At 54.4% G+C, this 20,088-nt stretch overlaps 2 protein-coding genes and 1 pseudogene across 2 annotated transcripts; 2 read left to right on the top strand and 1 right to left on the bottom strand.

The window, feature by feature from the left end:
* The window catches only part of LOC126650216 (zinc finger protein 501-like), a 37,663-nt pseudogene that overhangs the window by 6,205 nt on the left and 11,370 nt on the right, over positions 1–20,088 (top strand).
* LOC126650219 (FXYD domain-containing ion transport regulator 3-like) lies at positions 693–2,233 on the top strand. The gene is made up of 5 exons (XM_050334772.1): positions 693–765; positions 1,154–1,177; positions 1,599–1,673; positions 1,770–1,800; positions 2,087–2,233. The coding sequence occupies exons 1-5, from the start codon at positions 741–743 to the stop codon at positions 2,223–2,225; spliced, it is 294 nt and encodes a 97-aa protein (XP_050190729.1). The 5' UTR covers positions 693–740; the 3' UTR covers positions 2,226–2,233.
* Positions 2,155–16,066, bottom strand: LOC126650221 (leucine-rich repeat LGI family member 4-like). The gene is made up of 10 exons (XM_050334773.1): positions 16,050–16,066; positions 9,305–9,337; positions 8,494–8,565; positions 7,943–8,014; positions 7,524–7,595; positions 7,005–7,076; positions 6,215–6,387; positions 5,358–5,522; positions 4,426–4,934; positions 2,155–3,413 (listed from the first exon to the last, which is right to left on the bottom strand). Exons 1-10 carry the CDS (start codon positions 16,064–16,066, stop codon positions 3,111–3,113), a joined length of 1,488 nt encoding a protein of 495 aa, XP_050190730.1. The 3' UTR covers positions 2,155–3,110.

Below are 20,088 nucleotides of genomic sequence, written 5' to 3'. Positions count from 1 at the left end.
GGGGGGACTGGGAGGAACTGGGAGGCACTGGAAGGAACTGGGAGGCTGAACTAGGGAGGCACTGGGGAAGGACTGGGAGCTGAACTGAGTGACTGGAACTGGGAGGAACTGGGAGTGAACTGGGACCACTGGGAATACTGGGAGAGGGACGACTAGGGGTGAACTGGGAGCCACTGGGAGAGGGAACTGGGACTGGGAACTGGGAGTGGACTGGAGGCCTGAGTACTGGGGAGGCACTGGGAATGGGACTAGGCTGAACTGGGCTGAGGCACTGGGAGAGGTACTGGGAGGAACTGAGGAGGACTGGGGGAAACTGGGAAGGACTGGGGAGGACTGAGGGGAACTGGAGGGGACAAAGAGCAGTTGAGGAGGAACTGGGATATATATACTGGGAGGGGATTGGGAGGGAACTGGGAGGCACTGGGGGAGGACTGGGTGGGGACTGGGAGCAACTGGGAGGGAACTGGGGAGGACTGGGTGGGGACTGGGAGCAACTGGGAGGGAACTGGGGAGGACTGGGAAGGAAATGGGAGCAAATGGGAAGGAACTGAGGGCACTGGGATATACTGGGGGGAATTGGGGGGGACTGGGATATACTGGAAGGGGATTGGGAGCAACTGGGAGGGAACTGGGGAGGGACTGGGAGTAACTGGGTAGGGAACTGGTTTATTTTGAACTGGGAGGAACTGGGACCATTGATCCCCCCCAAACTGGTTCCCCTCCCTGTCCCAGTTCTGTCCATGGTGAGAGGGAACCCCCACACTGGTGAGTGACTGGGACAAACTGGGGCCAACTGGGGGTGGGGGGGGTGTAATGGGAGTGGGGTGGGGTCATACTGGGAGTGGGGGTGGGGTTCATACTGGGTTATAATGGGATGAGGGGGCCATACTGGTTTATAGTGGGATGGGGAGGCCATACTGGGTCATGCTGGGATGTGAGAGATCCATACTGGTTTATACTGGGATGAGGGCTCACACTGGTTTGTACTACTGTGGGGGCTCATACTGGGTTGGGGGGAGCCCATACTGGTTTATACTGAAATGGGAGGGTCCATAGCAGGTCTGTACTGGGTTATACTGGGATGGGGGTGCTTATACTGGTTTATACTGGGGTGGGGAAGTCCTGGTCCCTCTGACTCTTCCCCTCCCCACAGATGCCCACAATCCCTTCCAGTACGGTGAGTGGGGACCAGTTTGGGGGGACTGGGGGGAACTGGGAGGGAATTGGGGAGGACTGGAAAAAATTTGGGGGGACTGGGGGGAACTGGGAGGGAATTGGGGAGGACTGGGAAAAAATCTGGGGGGACTGGGAGGGGTAGGGAGGGAATGGGGATGTCCCAGGTGTGACAGGTGTGTCCCCAGCTGTCCCCAGCTGTCCCAGGTGTGTCCCAGGTGTGACAGGTGTGTCCCAGGTGTGTTCCAGGTGTAACAGGTGTGTCCCAGCTGTCCCAGGTGTGTCCCAGGTGTGACAGGTGTGTGTCCCCAGCTGTCCCTAGCTGTCCCAGGTGTGACAGGTGTGTCCCAGCTGTCCCAGGTGTGACAGGTGTGTCCCAGGTGTGTCCCAGGTGTGTCCCAGGTGTGACAGGTGTGTGTCCCCAGACTGGCATCACCTGCGCGTGGCCGGGCTGGGCGTGGCCGCCGTCCTGTGTGTCCTGGGCTTCGTCATCCTGCTCAGTGAGTGTCACCTCTGCCAGCTGGGGGAGGTCCCCAGTGTCACCCGGGGGGTCCCTGTGTCACCTTCTCTGTGTCACCTGTTGTGTCCCCCGACAGGTGGGAAGTGCAAGTGCCGGAGCAAGGCCAGGTGGGACAGGGGCACACTGGGGGGGCACTGGGAGGACTGGGGGGACACTGGGGGGGACAAGGGGGGCACTGGGGACATTGGGGACACAGAGGTGTCCCTGACCCCGCCCACCTCCCACAGCCACCGACGACACCCCCCTGAGATGTCACACCTGGTTGGGACAGGTGAGTGTCCCAATCCCCTTGGGGACATCTGGAGTACTTGGGGACAAGGAGGGGGGCTCTGGGGACATTGGAGGGGACGCTGGGGACAATGAGGACCCCCCTAGTCTCCCCTCTCTTTACAGGAGCCACCAGCACGTGCTGAGGTGTCCCCAAGTGTCCCCGAGTGTCCCCAAGTGCAGCGACACATGGAGAGGGGACGGGCAGGTTTATTTTGGGGTGAAACCCCCCCAAAACAGCCCAACAAATGGGGAAAATGAATAAAAAAAGGTAAAAAATAAAAAAAAGGGGTAATTTGGTTCTTGCAGGGGTGATGGCACATGGGGGGACATAGGGGGGACATGGGGACAGGGGACAGTGCTGGGGGTGGCACGTGGAGGGGACAAGGTGACATGGGGTGATAGTGGCTTTGAGGACAGTGAGTGCCACATGGAGGGGACATGAGGTCAGTGGTGACACTGTGGTGACAGTGGCCTTGGGGACATAGGGTTGATGGTGGCACCAGGAGGGGACATTGTGCCAATGGTGATATTGCGGTGATGGTGGCCTTGGGGACATCGGGGCATTGGTGGCATCAGAAAATGAAATTGGGCCAATGGTGACATCAGGTTGAAGGTGGCTTTGGAGACATTTCGGTTGGTGGTGGCAGCAGGAGGGGACAGGGGACATCGGGGCCATGGTGACACCAGGAGGTGACACAAGTTCAGTGTGACATCAGGTTGATGGTGGCCTTGGGGATATCGTGGCAATGGTATCACCAGGAGGAGAGAACCTGAGGTGGTGGCCTTGGGGGCATCAGGGCGATGGTGATACCAGGAGGGGACATGAGGCCAATGGTGACATTGGGCTGACAGCAGTCTTGGGGACATCAGGGGGATGGTGGCACCAAGGTCCATGATGGCGAGGGAGATGATGTCCCCATGTCCCTCAGGTGACCAGGTCCATGGTCACATGGTGTCCCTAAGTCCCACAAGTGACCAGGTTCAGGATGTCTGGTGTCCCCATGTCCCTCAGGTGACCAGGTCCATGGTCACAGGGTGTCCCCAAATCCCTCAGGTGACCAGTCCATGGGGACACGATGGTTGATGTCCCCAAATCCCTCAGGTGACCAGTCCATGGGGACACAGTGGTTGATGTCCCCATGTCCTCTCATGCCCCGAGCTCTACGGTGATGTGCCGGTAGATCTGGGTGGCCCCTTTGAAGCTCGAGGCCACAAGGAAGTGCCGGTGGCCAACGGTGACGGGGACAAAGGCGCGGGGGGTGGGCACCAGCAGCTCCTGGGTGGGCTCCAGGTGCCCCTCGGGGCCCAGGCGGAACACGCGGCTCAGGGCGAAGTCGTTGCCCAGCAGGACGTAGCGGTGGCCACCCAAGGTCAGTGGCTGGAAGATCATCGAGCCCCGAGCCGGGACCTGCTGGATCTCCCGGAACATGGAGCCCTCCCAGCGCATCACCTGGAAAGGGGGGACAGGGGTGGGATGGGTGGTAGGATTGTGGGTTGGGTTGAGTTGGGTTGGGTGGTGGGATCATGGGATGGGTGATGGGATCATGGGATGGATTGGGAAGGGTGGTGGGATCATAGGGTGGGTTGGGAAGGGTGGTGGGATCATAGGGTGGGTTGTGTTGTGTTGGGTTTTCTTGGGCTGTGTGCGGTGGTGGAGTCATGGAACGGCTTGGGTTGGGTGGTGGGATCATGGGATGGGTGGTGGAATCGTGGGAAGGATTGGGTTGGGTGGTGGGATGGGTACTGGGATAGCAGGATGGGTGATGGGATCATGAGATGGGTTGGGATGGGTGGTGGGATCGTGGCATGGATTGAGAAGGGTGGTGGGATCGTGGGATGGGTGATGGGATTGTGGGATGGGTGGTGGGGTCATGGGAAAGATGTTGTGGCACCCCATGACCACATGACGGTGATGGATCCCCTTAACAACATAACCCTGGTGACCCCCCACAGCCCCATGACCCTGCTGTACCCCCACAGCCACACGACCCTGGTGGACCCCCATGGACTCCTGCTGACCCCATGCCCACCCAACCCCGATAACTCCCCATAACCACACAACCCTGGTATCCCCCATGACCTCATGACCTTGCTGGCCTCCCATGGTCCCCGATGAGCCCCATGATGACCACAACCCTGGTGACCCCCACAGACCTCCGACCTTGATGGTTCCCCATTACCCTGTGATGATGATGATGATGGACCCCAACAGACCCATGACAGCGATGGACTCACATGACCCTGATGACCCCCATGACGGTGGTGGCCCCCAAGACCATATGACCTCGTTGATCCCCCACAACCACACGACCGCTGGTGTCCCCCATGGCCTCATGATGTTGCTGGACCCCCACGGACCCCTGATGACTCCCATGAACAGATGATTCTGATGGCCCCCCTAACCACACAACCCTGATATCCTCCATGGCCACCCCTGCCCACTCCCCCGACCTCCCCCCCACCTTGGCGTCCCCCAGGAACCGCGTGAGGCACAGGAACACGTGTCCCCTCAGCCGGAAGTGCTTCGCCGCGTACACGTCGGGCACGTGGGGGATGTCGGTGTGGGGGGCGAAGACCCCCCCGCTCCACCGGTACACCAGGGGTCTCCTGGCCCCTGAGCACACCACGAGTGCCGGGCGCCCGCCCAGCTCCAGGAACTCCAGGTGGGTGTCGCGGTGCCACGCCCGCAGGGTCTGGTGGGGGTAGAAGCCGCGCCCGCCCCAGCGGAACACGGTGCTGGTGCCCCCCTTGGAGCTGTCGGCCACGCCCAGGTACAGGTGGCCCCCGAGGCGGGCGGTGGCCACGGCGTGGGGGCGACGCAGCCGCCCCGCCCCGAGGCTCTGGTGGCGAACAAAAGTGGCCCCGGGGCCACCAGAGCGGCGCCAGACCCAGGAACCGCCTCGGAGCTGGGCCACCACCACCAGGAGGGACCCTCCAAGGGGCAGGGGATGGCAGGCCACGGGGGAGGAGCCTGTGGGGACACTGAGGTTATGGGGGGTAAGGGGTTGGGGATGTTGGGGATTTTGGGGACGTTGGGAACACTGGGGACATCTCTATTTGGACATTGGGGACGTTGGGAACACGGGGGACATTGGGGTGGTGGTGACAGGGCTATGGGGGCATTGGGATGGTGGGCACAAGGCTATGGGGACATGGGGGACATTGGGGACACTGGGGACATGAAGGTGGTGGGGATGTCTCTATGGGGGCAGTGGGGACATTTGGGTTGGGGTGGTGGTTTTGGTCTCCTCCAGCCCATTTTTTAGGTCCTTCACCCCATTTTTGTGGTCCTTTACTCCATTTTTGAGGTCCCTCACCCCATTTTTGGGCCCCCCCTCAGCTGTTTTTGGGATCACCCCACCCAGGGTGGGTTTTGGGGTCCCCCCAGACTCACTGTTAATGATGGTGGGGGCCCGGAACCTCCCGGCCAGTTGGTCCCACTCCAGGAGGGCGCAGGCACCGGCAAAGGGCTGGGCCAGGGCCACCCCCTGGTGCCCCCCCAGCGTGAAGGACTCGGCCCCCAGGGATGAGAAGGGCAGGGATTGGAATGGCCGGAGCTCTGGGGACACAGGGGCATGATGGGGACACCATGGGGACAGCCCAATGCCACCCCCAGAGACATGGGGGCATCTCAAGGCCTCCCCTGCTGAAGGAATGAGTCTGCAGAGGTGAGGAGGGCAGGGACTGGAACGGGCAGCACTCCTGGGACAGGGGGACACTGCGGGGGTGGCATGGGGACATCATGGGGACAGCCTAGGCACAGCGCCAGGGGCATGGGGACACACTGGAGACACCCCCCTGCCATTCCCAGGGACATGGGGACAGCACTGGGACATGCCTGGGGACATGGGGACACTCTGGAGGACAAGCCCAATGCCACCCCCCAGGGACACCACGAGGATTCCCCCAGAGACACGCCCAGGGATATGGGGACACCACGGGGACACCCCAGAGACATCCCCAGGGATGTGGGGACACCCCAGGGACACTGCAGGGACAGGAGGACACCCCAGGGACACCCTCAGGGACACCGTGGAGGCTTTTGGGGGACACTTTGCTGTCACCCCCAGGGACACCTTGGGGACACTTTGGAGGCTCTTGGGGCACCTCAAGGGCACTCTGGGGATACTTCGGGGACATTGGGGTCCCCAGGTGTGTTTGTACCCCCAGCCCAGGGTGTTCAGTCCCCCCAAGTCCCTCCCAGTCCCTGCCAATCCCCTCCCAGTCCCTCCCAGTGCTCCCAGTTCCCACCTGCCCGCTGGCACTGGAAGTCCCTGGGATCCAGGTGGGCGAGGGGGGTCCCTTGGTGGGGGGAGGGGCTGTGGCAGCGCCCGGTGGCTTCGGGGGAGGAGGGGACTGTCCCCAACCACGACAGGAGCCACCGCAGGTGACAATCACAGCGGAACGGGTTCCCCCGCAGGTCCCTGCGCCACCAAATGTCACCAAAGTGTCACCAAAATGTCCCCAAATGTCACTACATGTCCCCACATGTCACCAAATCCTTCAAATCCCTCCAAGTCCCCCAATGTCCCACCGATGTCCCCAATGTACCCCAAAACCCCCAGTGTCCCCAATCCCCCCCAAACCACCCCATGTGCTTCACATCCCCTGTTGTCCCCTTGTCCCCAATGTCCCAAATACACCCCATCCCCCCATCTCCACATCCCCAATGTCCCCATGCCCTCAATGTCCCCAGTGTCCCATTGTGCCCCCACGTCCCCGAAGTCCCTACACCTCCCCCAACCTCCTGAATGTCCCCAATGTTCCAATGTCCCCATCCCCCAACGTCCCCAAAGTCCCTACACCTCCCCCAATGTCCTGAATGTCCCCAAGGTTCCCCCCATGTCCCCATCCCCCAATGTCCCCAAAGTCCCTACACCTCCCCCAATGTCCTGAATGTCCCCAAGGTTCCCCCCATGTCCCCATCCCCCAATGTTCCCAATGCCCCATCGTCCAATCCCTGAAACGTCTCCGATGTCCCCAATCCCCCCCACAGCCCCAGTTTCCCTCCCTGTCCCCAGTGTCCCCTGGTGTCACCCACAGGTGGCTCAGGGTCTCCAGTCCCTGGAAGAGCCCCCGAGGCAGAGTCTCCAGGCGGTTGTTGGCCAAACTCCTGTGGGGACATTGGGGACGTTGAGGGGGACACTGCAGGAACATCATGGGGTTTGGAGGGCTTGGGGACACTTGAGGGCACTTGGGAACAGCTGGGGACAGGGAAATGGGGGCATTTGGGGACACCTGGCAACACCTGGGGACATGGGGACAGGGACACAGGGACAGGAACATGGGGACACCTGGGGACAAGGACGTGGGGACATTTGGGGACAGTGGGGACATTGGGAACACCTGGGGAGCCTTCTGGACAGGGACATGGGGACACCTGAGGACACCTGGGGACAACTGGGGATATTTGGGACACCTGGGGACGCTTGAGGACGCTTGGGGACATTTGGAGACACCTAGGGACAACCAGGGACATGGGGACACCTGGGGACACCTGGAGATATTTGGGGACACCCCAATGTCCCCAATCCCCCCCAATGTCCCCAGTGTCACTCACAGGAACAGGAGCCCCCGGAGGCCTCGCAGGGCAGTGGGTTCGATGGCCCCGACCTCATTGTCCTCGATGAACCTGTGGCACCAGTTCATACCAGTTTGCACCAGTTCATACCAGTTCTCACCAGTTCAGCTCAGTATCCCCCCCCCCCAGTACAGCCCAGTCTCTCCACACTTCCCCCGGTTCCTCTCAGCACAGCCCAGTTTATCCCAGTCCACCCCAGTCCCTCCTCAGTGTCTCCCCAGTTCCTCCCAGTTTATCTCAATCCACCCCAGTCCCTCCTCAATGTCTCTCCAGTTCCTCCCAGTCCAGCCCAGTCCCTCCTCAGTGTCCCCCCAGTTCCACGCCAGTCCCTTCCAGTCCATTCCCAGTGCCCTCCCAATCCCCTCCCAGTCCCCTCAGTCCCTCCCAGTCCCTCTCACAGGTACTCCAGTAACACCAGTCCAGCAAAGGCCCCGTCCCCGATGGTCCCCAAGCTCCCGGCGGTGACCAACCTGTGGGGACACCCCAGGGACATTCTGAGGACACTCTGGGACCATTTAGGGCCACTGAGGTGACATTTGGGGCCATTTCAGGACTCTTGGGAACACCTTGGGGACATTTGAGGACATTTTGGGATCACTTTGGGGACACTTTGGGACCATTAGGGAACTCCTGGGAACACCTTAGGGACATTTGGGGACATTTGGAGACCCTCTGGGGACACACTGAGGACACTGAGGGGCTTTTGGGGATGTCCTGGGGATATCTGGGGGCATTGAGGTGACATTTGGGGACATTTGGTGATACTTTGGGGCCATTAGTGACACTTTCAGGACATTTTGGGGACGCTCTGGGGACACACTTCAGAGACACAGAGGTGGCATTTGGGGCTATTTGGGGACATTTGGAGACACTTTGGGGACGTATTGGGGACACACAGGTGACATTCGGGGCCACGTGGGGACACTTTGGGGACATTGGTGTCACTCACAGCAGCTGCAGGCTCGGGGTGTGGCGGAAGCTGCCCTCGGCCAGGACCTCGATGTGCCACCGAACCAGTGACCTGGGGGAACTGGGTGAACTGGGAGGGACTGAGAGAGCATTGGGGAGGACGGGGAGGACCAAACTGGGCTAAACTGGGGAAACAGGGGTCAAACTGGGCTGAACTGAGAGAAAGCAGGAACAACCTGGGCCAAACTGGAGTCAAACTGGGCCAAACTGAGGTTAAACTGGGAGAAACGGGGACCAAACTGTGCTAAACTGGTCCAAGTCAGTCCTAAACTGGAGCTAAACTGGGCCAAACCAGTATCTGACCAGGCCATACCGAGCCCAGCCAGCCCTGAACTGGTCTAAACCAGTCACAAACTGGGCCCAGCCCCGCCCATCCCATGCGGGGGCGGGGCTTCGAGTGATGATGTCATAAGAGAGGCGGGGCCTCGGGGATCATTGGGTGTCCCGGGGAGTCCCCACTGAGGGTCCCTGGGGTGGGGGGTTCAGGGGGTACCCCAAAAGCGGGAGGTCAAAGGGGGGGTCCCAGAAGGGGGTTTCCCATGGGGGGAGGTGGTTTTAGGGGATCCCAGGGGTGGTTTTTGGGGGAGCCCTAAAAGGGGAAAGGGGTGCCCAACGGGGGAGGGGTCTCCGGGGAGTTTCTGGGGAATCCGCAAGGAGGGGTCACAGGAAGGTTCTGGGGGTGCCCCCAAAGGGGGGTCGTGGGGGGGACTCAAGAGGGGAACCACAATAGGGGTGGTCCCAAAGGGAAGAGGGGATAAAGGGGGTCCCCAAATTGGAGGGGGGTCACTCACAGCGTTGCCAGGCGGGGGAGCCCCGGGGACCCCCTGACCCCCCGGCACAGGGCGCTCTCCCGGTCGCACTCGCAGCCCCCCGGGCAGCCGCCGCCCCCCCGGAGGGGTGTCCCAAACCCACCCCCACATCGGGACCCCCAAAGCCCCTCCTCACCCCCAGCAGCACCAGCAGCACCAACGCGGCCCCCTGCCCTCATGGAGCCCCTCCAAATGGCCTTCCCAAAAGATGCCCCCAAAATGATTCCCCGGATCTGTTCCCCCCAAAAAGCCCCCTAAAATTGCCTCTAAAACTGTCCCCTCAAAAGACCCTCTACAACTGTGCTCCGAAACTCCCTCCCCGAACTGGCTCCCCGCAAAAACCCTAAATCTTCCCCCCCAATGCCCCCGAAACTTCCCGTCCCCGAAGGGACCCCCCCAAGAGACCCCCCTTAAATCTGCCCCTCGAAACTTCCACCTCGAAGTGACCCCCCAAAAGGCCACCCTAAAACTTCCCCCAAAAGCCCACTAAATCTGCCCCCAAAACCTCCCCCGATCCGACCCCGCCCAAAAGACCCCTAAATCTCCCCTGTAACCCTCTCCCCAAATCTTCCTCCCTAAATCCCCCAAACCTGCCCCTCCCAGACTGACCCCTCTCTCCGCCCTCCTCCCCCTTCACCTGGCCCTCTCCGCCCCCTCCCGCAATAAAGCCCCCCAAACTGGGGTCCCCACCCGCCCCCCGGGCTCGGCTGCGGCGCTCACGGTGGCGGGCGGGGCCTATGGGTGGTGGACACGCCCACTCCACGTCTGGCCCCGCCCAGCCAGCGCTGGCCATGCCCCCTCCCAATACAAAGGGGCCGCTGTTGGGCCCTGGCCTGGGGCCACTGGGGACAGAGGGGGCCTTGTACTGGGAGCACTGGGAGGGACTGGAGGGGCTCCCAGGCAGCAGGGGGAGGGGACTGGGAGCACTGGGAGGGAGTGGGGGGCTCTCAGGGGGGACTGGGGAGGCAGGTGGGAGCACTGGGAGGCAACTAGGTGGAGCTGGGAGTTACTGGGAGTGGTATTGGGAGCGACTGGAGGTTACTGGGGAGCTCTATGGGGGACTGGGAGACAATGGGAGGCAAATGGGGAGTGCTGGAGAGTAACTGAGAGATGCTGGGAGCACTGGGAGTTAACTGCAGGGAGCTGGGTGTTATTGGGAGTGGTACTGGGGAGGGATGGAGGTTACTGGAAGCAGTGGCAGGGACTGGGGGGCTCTGAGGGGGGACTGGGAGGCAACTGGTGGGTGCTGGGGAATCACTGGGAGGCAACTGGAAGTCATTGGGAAGCACTGGGTGCTGCTGGGAATTACTGGGGGGAGGTACTGGAAGGAACTGGAGGTTACTGGGAGCCTTGGGTGGGACTGTGGGGCTCTGAGAGGGGACTGGGGGGAGAGCAGGGGAAGACACTGGAAGTCAACAGGGAGCACTGGGAGGCACCTGGTGGGTGTTGGGAGTTACTGGGAGCGGTACTGGAAAGGTGCTGGGAGGGACTGGGAGCACTGAGAGGGACTGGGGGCTCTGAAGTGGGACTGGGAGACACTGGATGGCAACTGGTGGGTGCTGGGGAGTCACTGGGAATGGTATGGGGGAGGGACTGGAGGTTAGTGGGAACACTGGGAGGGACAGGGGGGCTTTAAGGAGGAACTGGGAGGCAACTGGGAGGTGCTGGGAGTTACTGAGGCAGGTACTGGGGAAGGGACTGGGACGGACTGGAGGTTACTGGGACCATTGGGAGGGACTTGGGGGCCACCAGGGTGGATTGGGAGAAACTAGGTGGCAACTAGGACGTACTGGGGGGCACTGGGAGGCAAGTGGGGGGACGTGGGAGTTCCTTGGAGTGGTACTGGGAGTCAACTGGAGGTTACTGGGAGAGGTACTGGGAAGCACCAGAAGTCAACTGGTGGGTGCTGAAGGCAACTGGGAAGCACTGGAAGGTGCTGGGGAGTAACTGGTAGCTACTGGGGGCAACTGGGAGACACTGGAGGTTACTGGTGGGCAGTGGAGAGTTACTAGGAGATGCTTGGGGGCAACTGGGGACACTGGTTGCTACTGGTAAAGGTAACTGAGAGGCCTTGGAGGTTACTGGGAGGGACTGGAGGGCTCTGAGGGGGGACTGGGGAGGAGTGGGGAAAGTTACTGGGAGCACTGGGAGGCAACTGGGGGCCCTGAGAGTTGCTGGGAGGCAATTGGGGGCTGCTGGAAGTTACTGGGAAAGGTACTGGGAGGCACTGGGATTACTGCAGTGGGGGATCACTGGGAGCTACTGGTGGAGTCACTGAGGACCAAGGAGAGGCGCTGGGGTTACTGGGGTTTTACTGGGAGTGTCACTGGGAGTTACTGGTGAGCACTGGGGGTTACTGGTGAAGAATAAACAAGAATTAACGCTGGGATTTGATCAGTGTTAAAAGTGCCAGTTCTCTCCTGCCAGCACAGGGTCGCACTGGGGATAAATCCTCCCATAAGTGCTCTGACAACGAGTTGATTACAAACCTTTATATTCATCTTGTCTCAGAAATATTTTACCCAAACACACCCATTGATCAGTGTCACAATTTATGGTGTTTTGCTGCCATCTGCAATACTTTTGCAAGAAATACAGTCACTCTGCTGGCTGTTTGGTGGTCGTTTTTCACGGTGTTCCTCACTTGACCCACGCTCAAGGTCTATTGTCGCGTTTCCAAACCTCGAAACTTGTTCTTTGTTTTTTGGGTGGGTAGAGTCACAGCCTTGGGGGGTGGTTTCTGACTGGTTACTCCTTTTAACTGATACATAAATGTTACCCACATAATTTCTACTTACAAAATTGTATTTCTTATCTAAAGGTAACAGGGTTCTCAGGCAAGCAAAAAGATTTATTTTGTTTATATTTATTATTATACTTATTTATTATTTATTATATTTATTATTATTTATTATTATTTATTTTATTTATATTATTTTAATATTTATTATTATTTTATCAGGTGAATTTCTCAGGCTAGCTAAGCTAAAATATTGAAATGTGTTAACAGATCCTTTCACAGCAAAGGCTCTTTTGCTGCAGGGCACACACAGTCTGCATCCCAATGGATGTTCCTCCCTCTGCATTCAGACAGGTGCCTATGGGGAACGAGCAGGATGTGGAGACCATCATCTTGTCATCTTCCCAACGTGGAACACTGGCACCATGGGTCACCAGGTGTGACCTCCACTGGGTGATGAAGTTGGAGCAGAGGAAAAAGCTCTTTCTGCAGTTTGGGCTTCGTGGGGCTTCCCTTACTGCTGCGTCCACTGGTGTTTGGTTAAGGCAGAGCTCACGACGAAGCTCTTCCCATACTGAGGACACTTGTAGGGCCTCTCCCCAGTGTGAATGTGCCAGTGGGGGATGAGACAGGAGCTGCAATTGAAGCTCTTCCTGCAGCTGGGGCAGCAGAAGGGCCTCTCCCCTGTGTAGCCCTCACTCAGGACACTTGTACAGCTTCTCCCTGGTGTGCAGGCGTTGCTGGGTGATGAGGATGGAGCTGTTGCTGAAGCTCTTCCCACATTCCAAGTGCCACTTGGATGCAGTGGATGAGAACTTAACTGAGAATTGATGCCCACTCGTGACTGAGAAAGATGATAAAGGACATCTTTGATAAATAGTATTTGATAAAGTATAGAGTTGTTATGACTGTATGTTGGAAAAAGGTAGGAAACACAAATGTGCACCTGTTTCATGACTCCACATATGGCCATGCCAGAGAGCCTGGCCAACAACCCAGGAATTCTCCCAATTACCTGAGACTCTGGGCATCAGCTGTAATGGGGCTTCTCAGAGGAATTGTGGTCCTGGATGTTGAGCATTAGGTGGTAATTAGTGGGGTATTGCTTCTTAGTCACTGTTCTCTCTCCCTCTAGGCATTAATGATTTGATGCATCACTAATTTTCTTTTGTACTGTATATATATTAGGAGCCCCTGCTGGTCTAGTGGTAAAGGTGCCGCGCTATCACCGCGGAGACCCGGGTTCGATTCCCGGTCAGGGCCACTCCCGGGCAGGTGGGGCTCGTTAGCCCTTAAAGGCAACCCACCTACGTCCTGAGGACCTCGCTGCCACCGTCCAAGCTCGCTTGGCCCCGGCAGATGAACCTTAGGATTAAAGGGTGGGCTCAGTTCCGCGCACACTGTGTCTCACCTAAAAAATCCAATGCGCAGGCTGGAAGGTGTAAAGACCTTCCCCGGATCTTCGCTCGCGAAGACTGGCCATTATATTTATTATATGTATATATATTGCATTCATTTTATTGTGTTTATTTAGGCAACTGTTCATATTATACAATGACTAGTGTATAGTCATTTTGCTGAGCACTCAACCCCTCAGCAAAACAAATGTGGCATCACAGCGCAGGGTACAAAACAAATATGTTTTTAATGTAAAGAAAAATGTTGCTAAGACAAATGTAGAACTGGATATTCCTGGCTGGGAACAATTACCTTATTGTATTTTGGCCCCTGAGCGGTTGTGTTATGGTTTCTGTGAGAACTGGGACTCCTATTTGAAAGAGGCAGAACCCTTTGATGTGATGAAATGTTTACAGAAGGTTTCAGTAGAGAAAGGAAAGGAAGTGATTGCTCTAGGGAGACCAGGGTGGGTTTTGCATGCTGCATATTGAAAACAGCAACAACAGAGAGAACAAATGTGTAAGGATGAGATTAATTTGGGGAAGTGAGTGTGTGAATTGCAGGGGGAAATAGTTATGTTGCAATGCCAAATGTTGCAACTATTAATGGACAAGTTGGACACTTATCAAACAGTAGCAGAAAGAGTGGCTCTTGGGGTAGCCCAATATAAATATTGAAAGCAAAGGGATTGAGTAAATAGAAAAATAGTGCATGCTCTGTTGGCAGAGGCAGGGATAGACTGGGATCCTGAAAAATGGGATGGAGATATCTGGAATTCAACGAATTTTGATAGTAGTTCAGAGGTCAAGCGTTTGCTGAAGCAAAGCCAATAATACAAAAGAAATTGGAAGGTGACCCTACTGGTTATTCAGTTAGGCATGATGTCGTGGAAGATTTTACTCAGTATGAAATCAGTGATATCATGGATAGATTTAAACAGAAGCCTGGAGAGTCTTTCATCTCCTGGGTAGTCAGGCTGCATGATCTTGGAACCTCTGGGATTAAATTATACTTGGATGACAGCAAGAAGTTTGCAGTGTTAAGTTCTGATTCATTTGTTCAGGATGCCTTCTGAGGCTCAGCTGGAGAGGCTAATTTGTTGGCTGCAGTGATGGAAGGTTGTTATAGAAAATATCCCGTGGAAGGGGGTAGCCCAGTGCAGATGGGCCCTGGGACACTCTATGGGATTGTGTTCAGCATATTAAGGCAGAAGGAATGAAGATGTTTTTTTTACTGGTGGTACAGACACTATGCTGCAAAATGCATTATCAGCTCCAGTTCAAAAGAGGATTACTAAGACAGCTCCACGTGCATATAGGTGTGTTTTTATGACTTTACTGATAAATGAAATAGGAAACCCCGCAGGAGAAGTCAGAGAAAAAAATCCAGCAGTTAGGAGACTGGGGGAATGGGGACACAAACAAAGCAGGGGAGGTGATAACAGGAATGGTGAGGTGAAAGAGAATCGAGTCTCTTGAAAGGATATGTTTGCTGCCTTGCTGATAGATGGGATGGCCCAAGATAAGACTGATGGGCTCCCCAGTAATGAGATGTGGAGATAAAACAAGCAGTGGGGTTTGAACAAACCTGTTATAAAAGTAAAGAGTTCAAGTTCAGGCCCAAAAGATGACATGATGGATGGAGCAATTCGACCTTCTGCTCCCCTCCATGAACCTCAACGGGACAGGACACTTGCCAGTGGAGGGCCCTCCCATTGGTGAGTCAACTGTTCCAGGGGACAAAACGGGATGGGATCATGTGCAGATCTCTATCCCTGACCAGATGTTAAAATGGTGCAACAATTGAAAGAATTACAACCAGAATGAGATGAAGGCCAAGCTTCAGCTCAAGGATGGGTGAGAAAAGACCACTGTCCTCATGTGGAGCTTCCAATTTCAAACATTTAATACCCTTGTTGATACTGGAGCTCAGGCCTCTTTAATTTATGGTAATCCTGAAAAGTTGAAAGGACAAGAAGTTTTGATTACAGGATTAGGTAGCAAACAAATTGAAGCCATACAGATAAAAATTGAGATGAAAAGAGGCAATCTGCCAGAGCAAACTTACTCAGTGTTGATTGTTCCTGTCCCTGGATATATAATTGGAACTGATATTTCAGAAGGGCTGACTTTACATTTACTGGATGGTAAGTATCAGTTTGGAACCAGGACATACATTAGGAAAGCTAAAATACCTCTGCTACAAATTCCACCTGCCACTAAAGGAATGACATGAGACGATATTGTATACCAGGGGGACATGGAGAAATATCACAAATCATTCAAGATTTGATACATACAGAAGTGTTGAAACCAACAACCACTGCCTTTAATAATCCTATCTGACCTGTTAAAAAGAGTGATGGAATGTGGAGAATGACAATAGACTATAGGGAGCTTAACAAATATACCCCACCACTGACAGCTGCGGTACCATACACTGTCACTTTAATTTAAATACGACACCCTGGAACTTGATATGCCATAATTGATTTAGCTAATTCCTTCTTTACAATACCCATTGCTGAGAAACACTGGGATCAGTTTGCTTTTACCTGGCAAGGCAGGCAGTACATGTTTACCCACTTACCTCAAGGGTGGCTCCATAGTCCCACCCTCTGCAATCGAACCGTGGCAGAACACCTGCACAAACCCTTGTTGCCAGACACAGTACAAATATAGGTATATCATCCATAATGTATAGATGTATATATAGAGATACAGATAGGATATATGTATATAACATATACTGTATATCATACATTATATGGATGATATAATGATTCAGGGAGAAACTGAGCAGGAAGTACAAGAGCAATTAGAATTAGTATTGCAGCGTATGAAAAGTAAGGTGTGGGATGTTAATCCAAACAACATTCAAGAACCACAAAATTTTTGGAATTCTGTGGTCATCGACAAGTATTGCCGAGGGCTACACAAAAGATTGTAGATTTTGTCACACCTCAGAGCAAGATGGAAGCTTGGTGCTTTATTGGTTTATTCAGCTTTTGGTGACAACATGGTCCTCATTTGGGACAAATATTTGCCCCATTATATAAAGTAACATGAAAGAAATATGAGTTTGAGTGGGAAAATGAACAAGAGCAAGTGTTTGGAACAACTGAATACATAATTCAACAGGCTCTGGACCTCTGGCCAATACAAGCCAGAGAGGTGGAATCAAATGTTTCTGTAAATGATAATTATGCCAATTGGAGCCTCTGGCAGAAGCAGGGTAGGAAGAAAGTGCCTTTAGGATTTGGGAATAGGAAATTACCTGAAGCCGGACAAAGATATACCTAATTTGAGAAGCAACTATTGGAATGTTACTGGGCTTTAGTGAAAACAGAACAAATGACAATAGGGCATGACATGGCACTAAGGCCTGAAATTCCGATAATGCAGTGGGTAAAAAGTTCACCCAAGATAGGACATGCTTAGGAAGCCAGCATACCCCTGTACTCAGCACTGGTAAGGCCACACCTTGAGTATTGTGTTCAGTTCTGGGCCCCTCAGTTCAGGAAAGACATTGAGGTGCTGGAGCGGGTCCAGAGAAGAGCAACCAGGCTGGTGAAGGGACTTGAGCACAAGTCCTATGAGGAGAGGTTGAGGGAGCTGGGGTTGTTTAGTCTGGAGAAGAGGAGGCTCAGGGGTGACCTCATCACTCTCTACAACTCCCTGAGAGGAGGTTGTAACCTGGTGGGGGTCGGTCTCTTCTCCCAGGCAATCAGCAGCAGGACAAGAGGGCAGGGGCTTAAGCTGTGTCAGGGGAGGTTTAGGTTGGATATTAGAAAGAGGTTCTTTACAGAGAGAGTGATCAGACACTGGAATGGCCTGCCCAGAGAGGTGGTGGATTCACCGTCCCTGGAGGTGATTAGGACAAGGCTGGATGTGGCACTGAGTGCCATCATCTGGTAATCACAGTGTGGTTGGATCAAGGGTTGGACTTGATGATCTCGGAGGTCTCTTCCAACCAGTTAATTCTATGATTCTGTGATAATTACAGGGAAATGATATATTCAAGACAGAGCTAAAGTAGAGGTTGGGGAGTAACAACACTTCATGAGAAAGTTGCAATGCCCCCGTGAATCAAACAACAAATGCAGATCACTTAGATAGTGAGCACGAATCACCGGTGAAATGGGGAAAACCCCTAGAGCAACTAACAGAAGAAGAAAGGAAGATGCGTGGTTTACTGATGGGTCAGCTAAATATATTAGTGGGAAGCATTTTTTGGAAAGCAGTAGCTTTTTTTTTTAACTCAAGGGTTGGGGGTTTCAGGCTGGCTTGATACCTGGGCCTCGAGTGGGTGTGGGGTCACCTTATCTGTGTGCCTGCCCTGCCTGGGGGTGTGTTTGGGATCAATTCTGTTCTGGCATTGTTGCAGTGAGGTTGGAATGTGCTGAGCTTGGCTCACCCATGGCTTCTGTCCAGGAACCGTTTGTTTTGGCTCGCCTGTGGCTACTGCCCAGGAATGGTTTGTTTCAGAACTACAGTATCCTGGAAGGGTGTTTAGGGCAAGGGAATGTCCCTGGGTTTGAGTGCAGGAGGCTGGGAGGGCAAAATAGGGAGTGAAAGGCTTGCCCTAATCATTTTAGTGGGTGAGAAGCTTATGTGCCCCTCTGAGGTTGCGAGCTGTGCTGGTGGTGGTATAAACCTCTGGCAGGGTTTCCCATGCCAGACAGACCCACAACTGAAGGGTCAGATCAAATGTGTCCATGGCCAGGATGGGCTCACCAGCCTTCCAGCAGTCATCCTAGGAGAAGGACAGCTCTGATTTCAAACCTGGGCAGACGGAGCTCGCTTAGCCCTGTAAGGCCATCCATCCAAGGGAAGGATACTCCAATTCAAACCTACATCCTGAGGACCTCGCTGTCACTACCCAAACTTGCCTGGTCCTGGCAGATGAACCTCAGGAGTAAAGGGTGGGACCAGTTCTGTGCAAGCTGAGCCCCACCTAAAAAATCCACTGCGCAGGCTTGAAGGTTATATCCACACTTGTAAAGCCCTGCAGCGACAGGCGAGGGACAAAACGGCAGCTGATAAAGGTGCACTGGAAGCCGCAGACCCAACCCTGCATGCAGGCGGTTCAGGACATTGATCGCCTGAGTCTGACCCTGGAGATGACAGACTCATTCGGCAGCATCCTGAATGACCAAGCAGCCTTTTTCAAGGAGAGCACTGCTTGCTCCACACAGAGAGGGGCCTAGAAAAGGTGGCCTAACCAAAGCTCATCTCCACCCTTCACCCGGTTGGTTAACCACGGCCAACAGGCATCTTCTGATGCAGTCAAATAAAGATTAAGAGTCAAAGGCACACACCTGCCTTCAAAGGTGTGTTCAAATTAACACTCGCATGCTGGAACATCAGAACCATGCTTGGTACTGCGGATAGTGGATGTCCTGAGCATCGCTCCGCTCTAATTGCCCATAAACTTGCGCGACTCAACATTGACATTGCTGCTCTCAGTGAAGTTCGTCTCCATGAGGAAGGCAGCATTAGAGAACATGGTGCTGGTTATACACTCTATGTATACTCTGGGTCAGGTAAACCCAGAACTGAAAGGCATCTCTCAGGAGTTGGCTTCATGATCAAAAACTCTACTGTCTCTAACCTCGAAAATTTGCCATCAGGTCATTCTGATCACCTTATCTCCTTACACCTCCCACTGCACAAAAAGCAATATATTGTTCTCTTTAGTATAAATGCCCCAACCCTCCAAGCTGACCCTGCCGAAAAAGATAAATTCTACACTGACCTGTGCTGCCTTATCCAAAAGGTTCCTGCAGATGATAAGATCATTATCCTTGGTGATTTCAATGCCAGAGTAGGAAAGAACTCCGAAGCCTGGAAAGGAGTATTAGGCAGGCGTGGTGTTGGAAACTGCAACGATAATGGTCACCTTCTGCTAGAGTTTTGTGCGGAGCAGCAGCCCACCATCACCAACACTGTCTTCCAGCAGAAAGATAGTTCGAAGACAACCTTGATGCATCCTAGGTCCAAACACTGGCACCTCATTGATTATATCTTGGTCCGACAGAGAGATATCCGCGATGTTCGTCACACCCGTGTGATGCCTAGTGCAGAATGTCAAACGGATCATCGCCTTGTGCACTGTAAACTTAACCTCCTCTCTAAGCTCAAACCTAAAAGGGGAGGTATTCCAAGGAGGAGACTTCAAGTTAGTAACCTTAAACAGCTACAGTGAGAGACAGTTTCCAGGCAAATCTTCAATCCAGGCTTGAAGATCATTCCACAGATCCCTCTCCTGAAGTGCTTTGTCAACTTAATAAAAGTAGCATTCTGCAGTCCTCTGAAGAATCCTTAGGGTTTTCCTTCAAGAAAAACAAGGACTGGTTTGATGATAACAATCAAGAGATCCAGGAATTGTTGATAAAGAAGAGAACTACTCACCAAGCCCACCTTGCTCAGCCATCTTGTCATGTAAGAAAAGCAGCCTTTCGACTCGCATGCAGCAAGCTCCAACAGAAACTTCATGACATCCAGAACAATGGTGATCAATCTGGCAGAAAAAGTTCAATTATGTGCAGATACGAGTGACTACAGGGGATTCTATGAGGCTCTGAAAACAGCCTACGGTCCTACACACCAGGTTCAATCGATGGTCT

The sequence above is a fragment of the Myiozetetes cayanensis genome, unplaced genomic scaffold (genome assembly GCF_022539395.1).
Source record: "Myiozetetes cayanensis isolate MyiCay16 unplaced genomic scaffold, myiCay2020 scf59, whole genome shotgun sequence".
Lineage (NCBI taxonomy): Eukaryota > Metazoa > Chordata > Aves > Passeriformes > Tyrannidae > Myiozetetes > Myiozetetes cayanensis.
This window is presented reverse-complemented; position numbering and strand designations above follow the sequence as displayed.

Excerpts from the sequence above, each read along its gene's own strand:
- LOC126650221 (XM_050334773.1), bottom strand. Across the intron at positions 8,015-8,493 it reads ACCCCGAGCCTGCAGCTGCT|GTTGGTCACCGCCGGGAGCT; the intron begins GTGAGTGACACC and ends GTGTCCCCACAG. Across the intron at positions 6,388-7,004 it reads CTGGAGACCCTGAGCCACCT|GGACCTGCGGGGGAACCCGT; the intron begins GTGGGTGACACC and ends TTGGTGGCGCAG.
- LOC126650219 (XM_050334772.1), top strand. The coding sequence starts at position 741 with ATGGTGAGAGGGAACCCCCACACTG. Across the intron at positions 766-1,153 it reads GAGAGGGAACCCCCACACTG|ATGCCCACAATCCCTTCCAG; the intron begins GTGAGTGACTGG and ends CCCTCCCCACAG. Across the intron at positions 1,178-1,598 it reads CCACAATCCCTTCCAGTACG|ACTGGCATCACCTGCGCGTG; the intron begins GTGAGTGGGGAC and ends GTGTGTCCCCAG.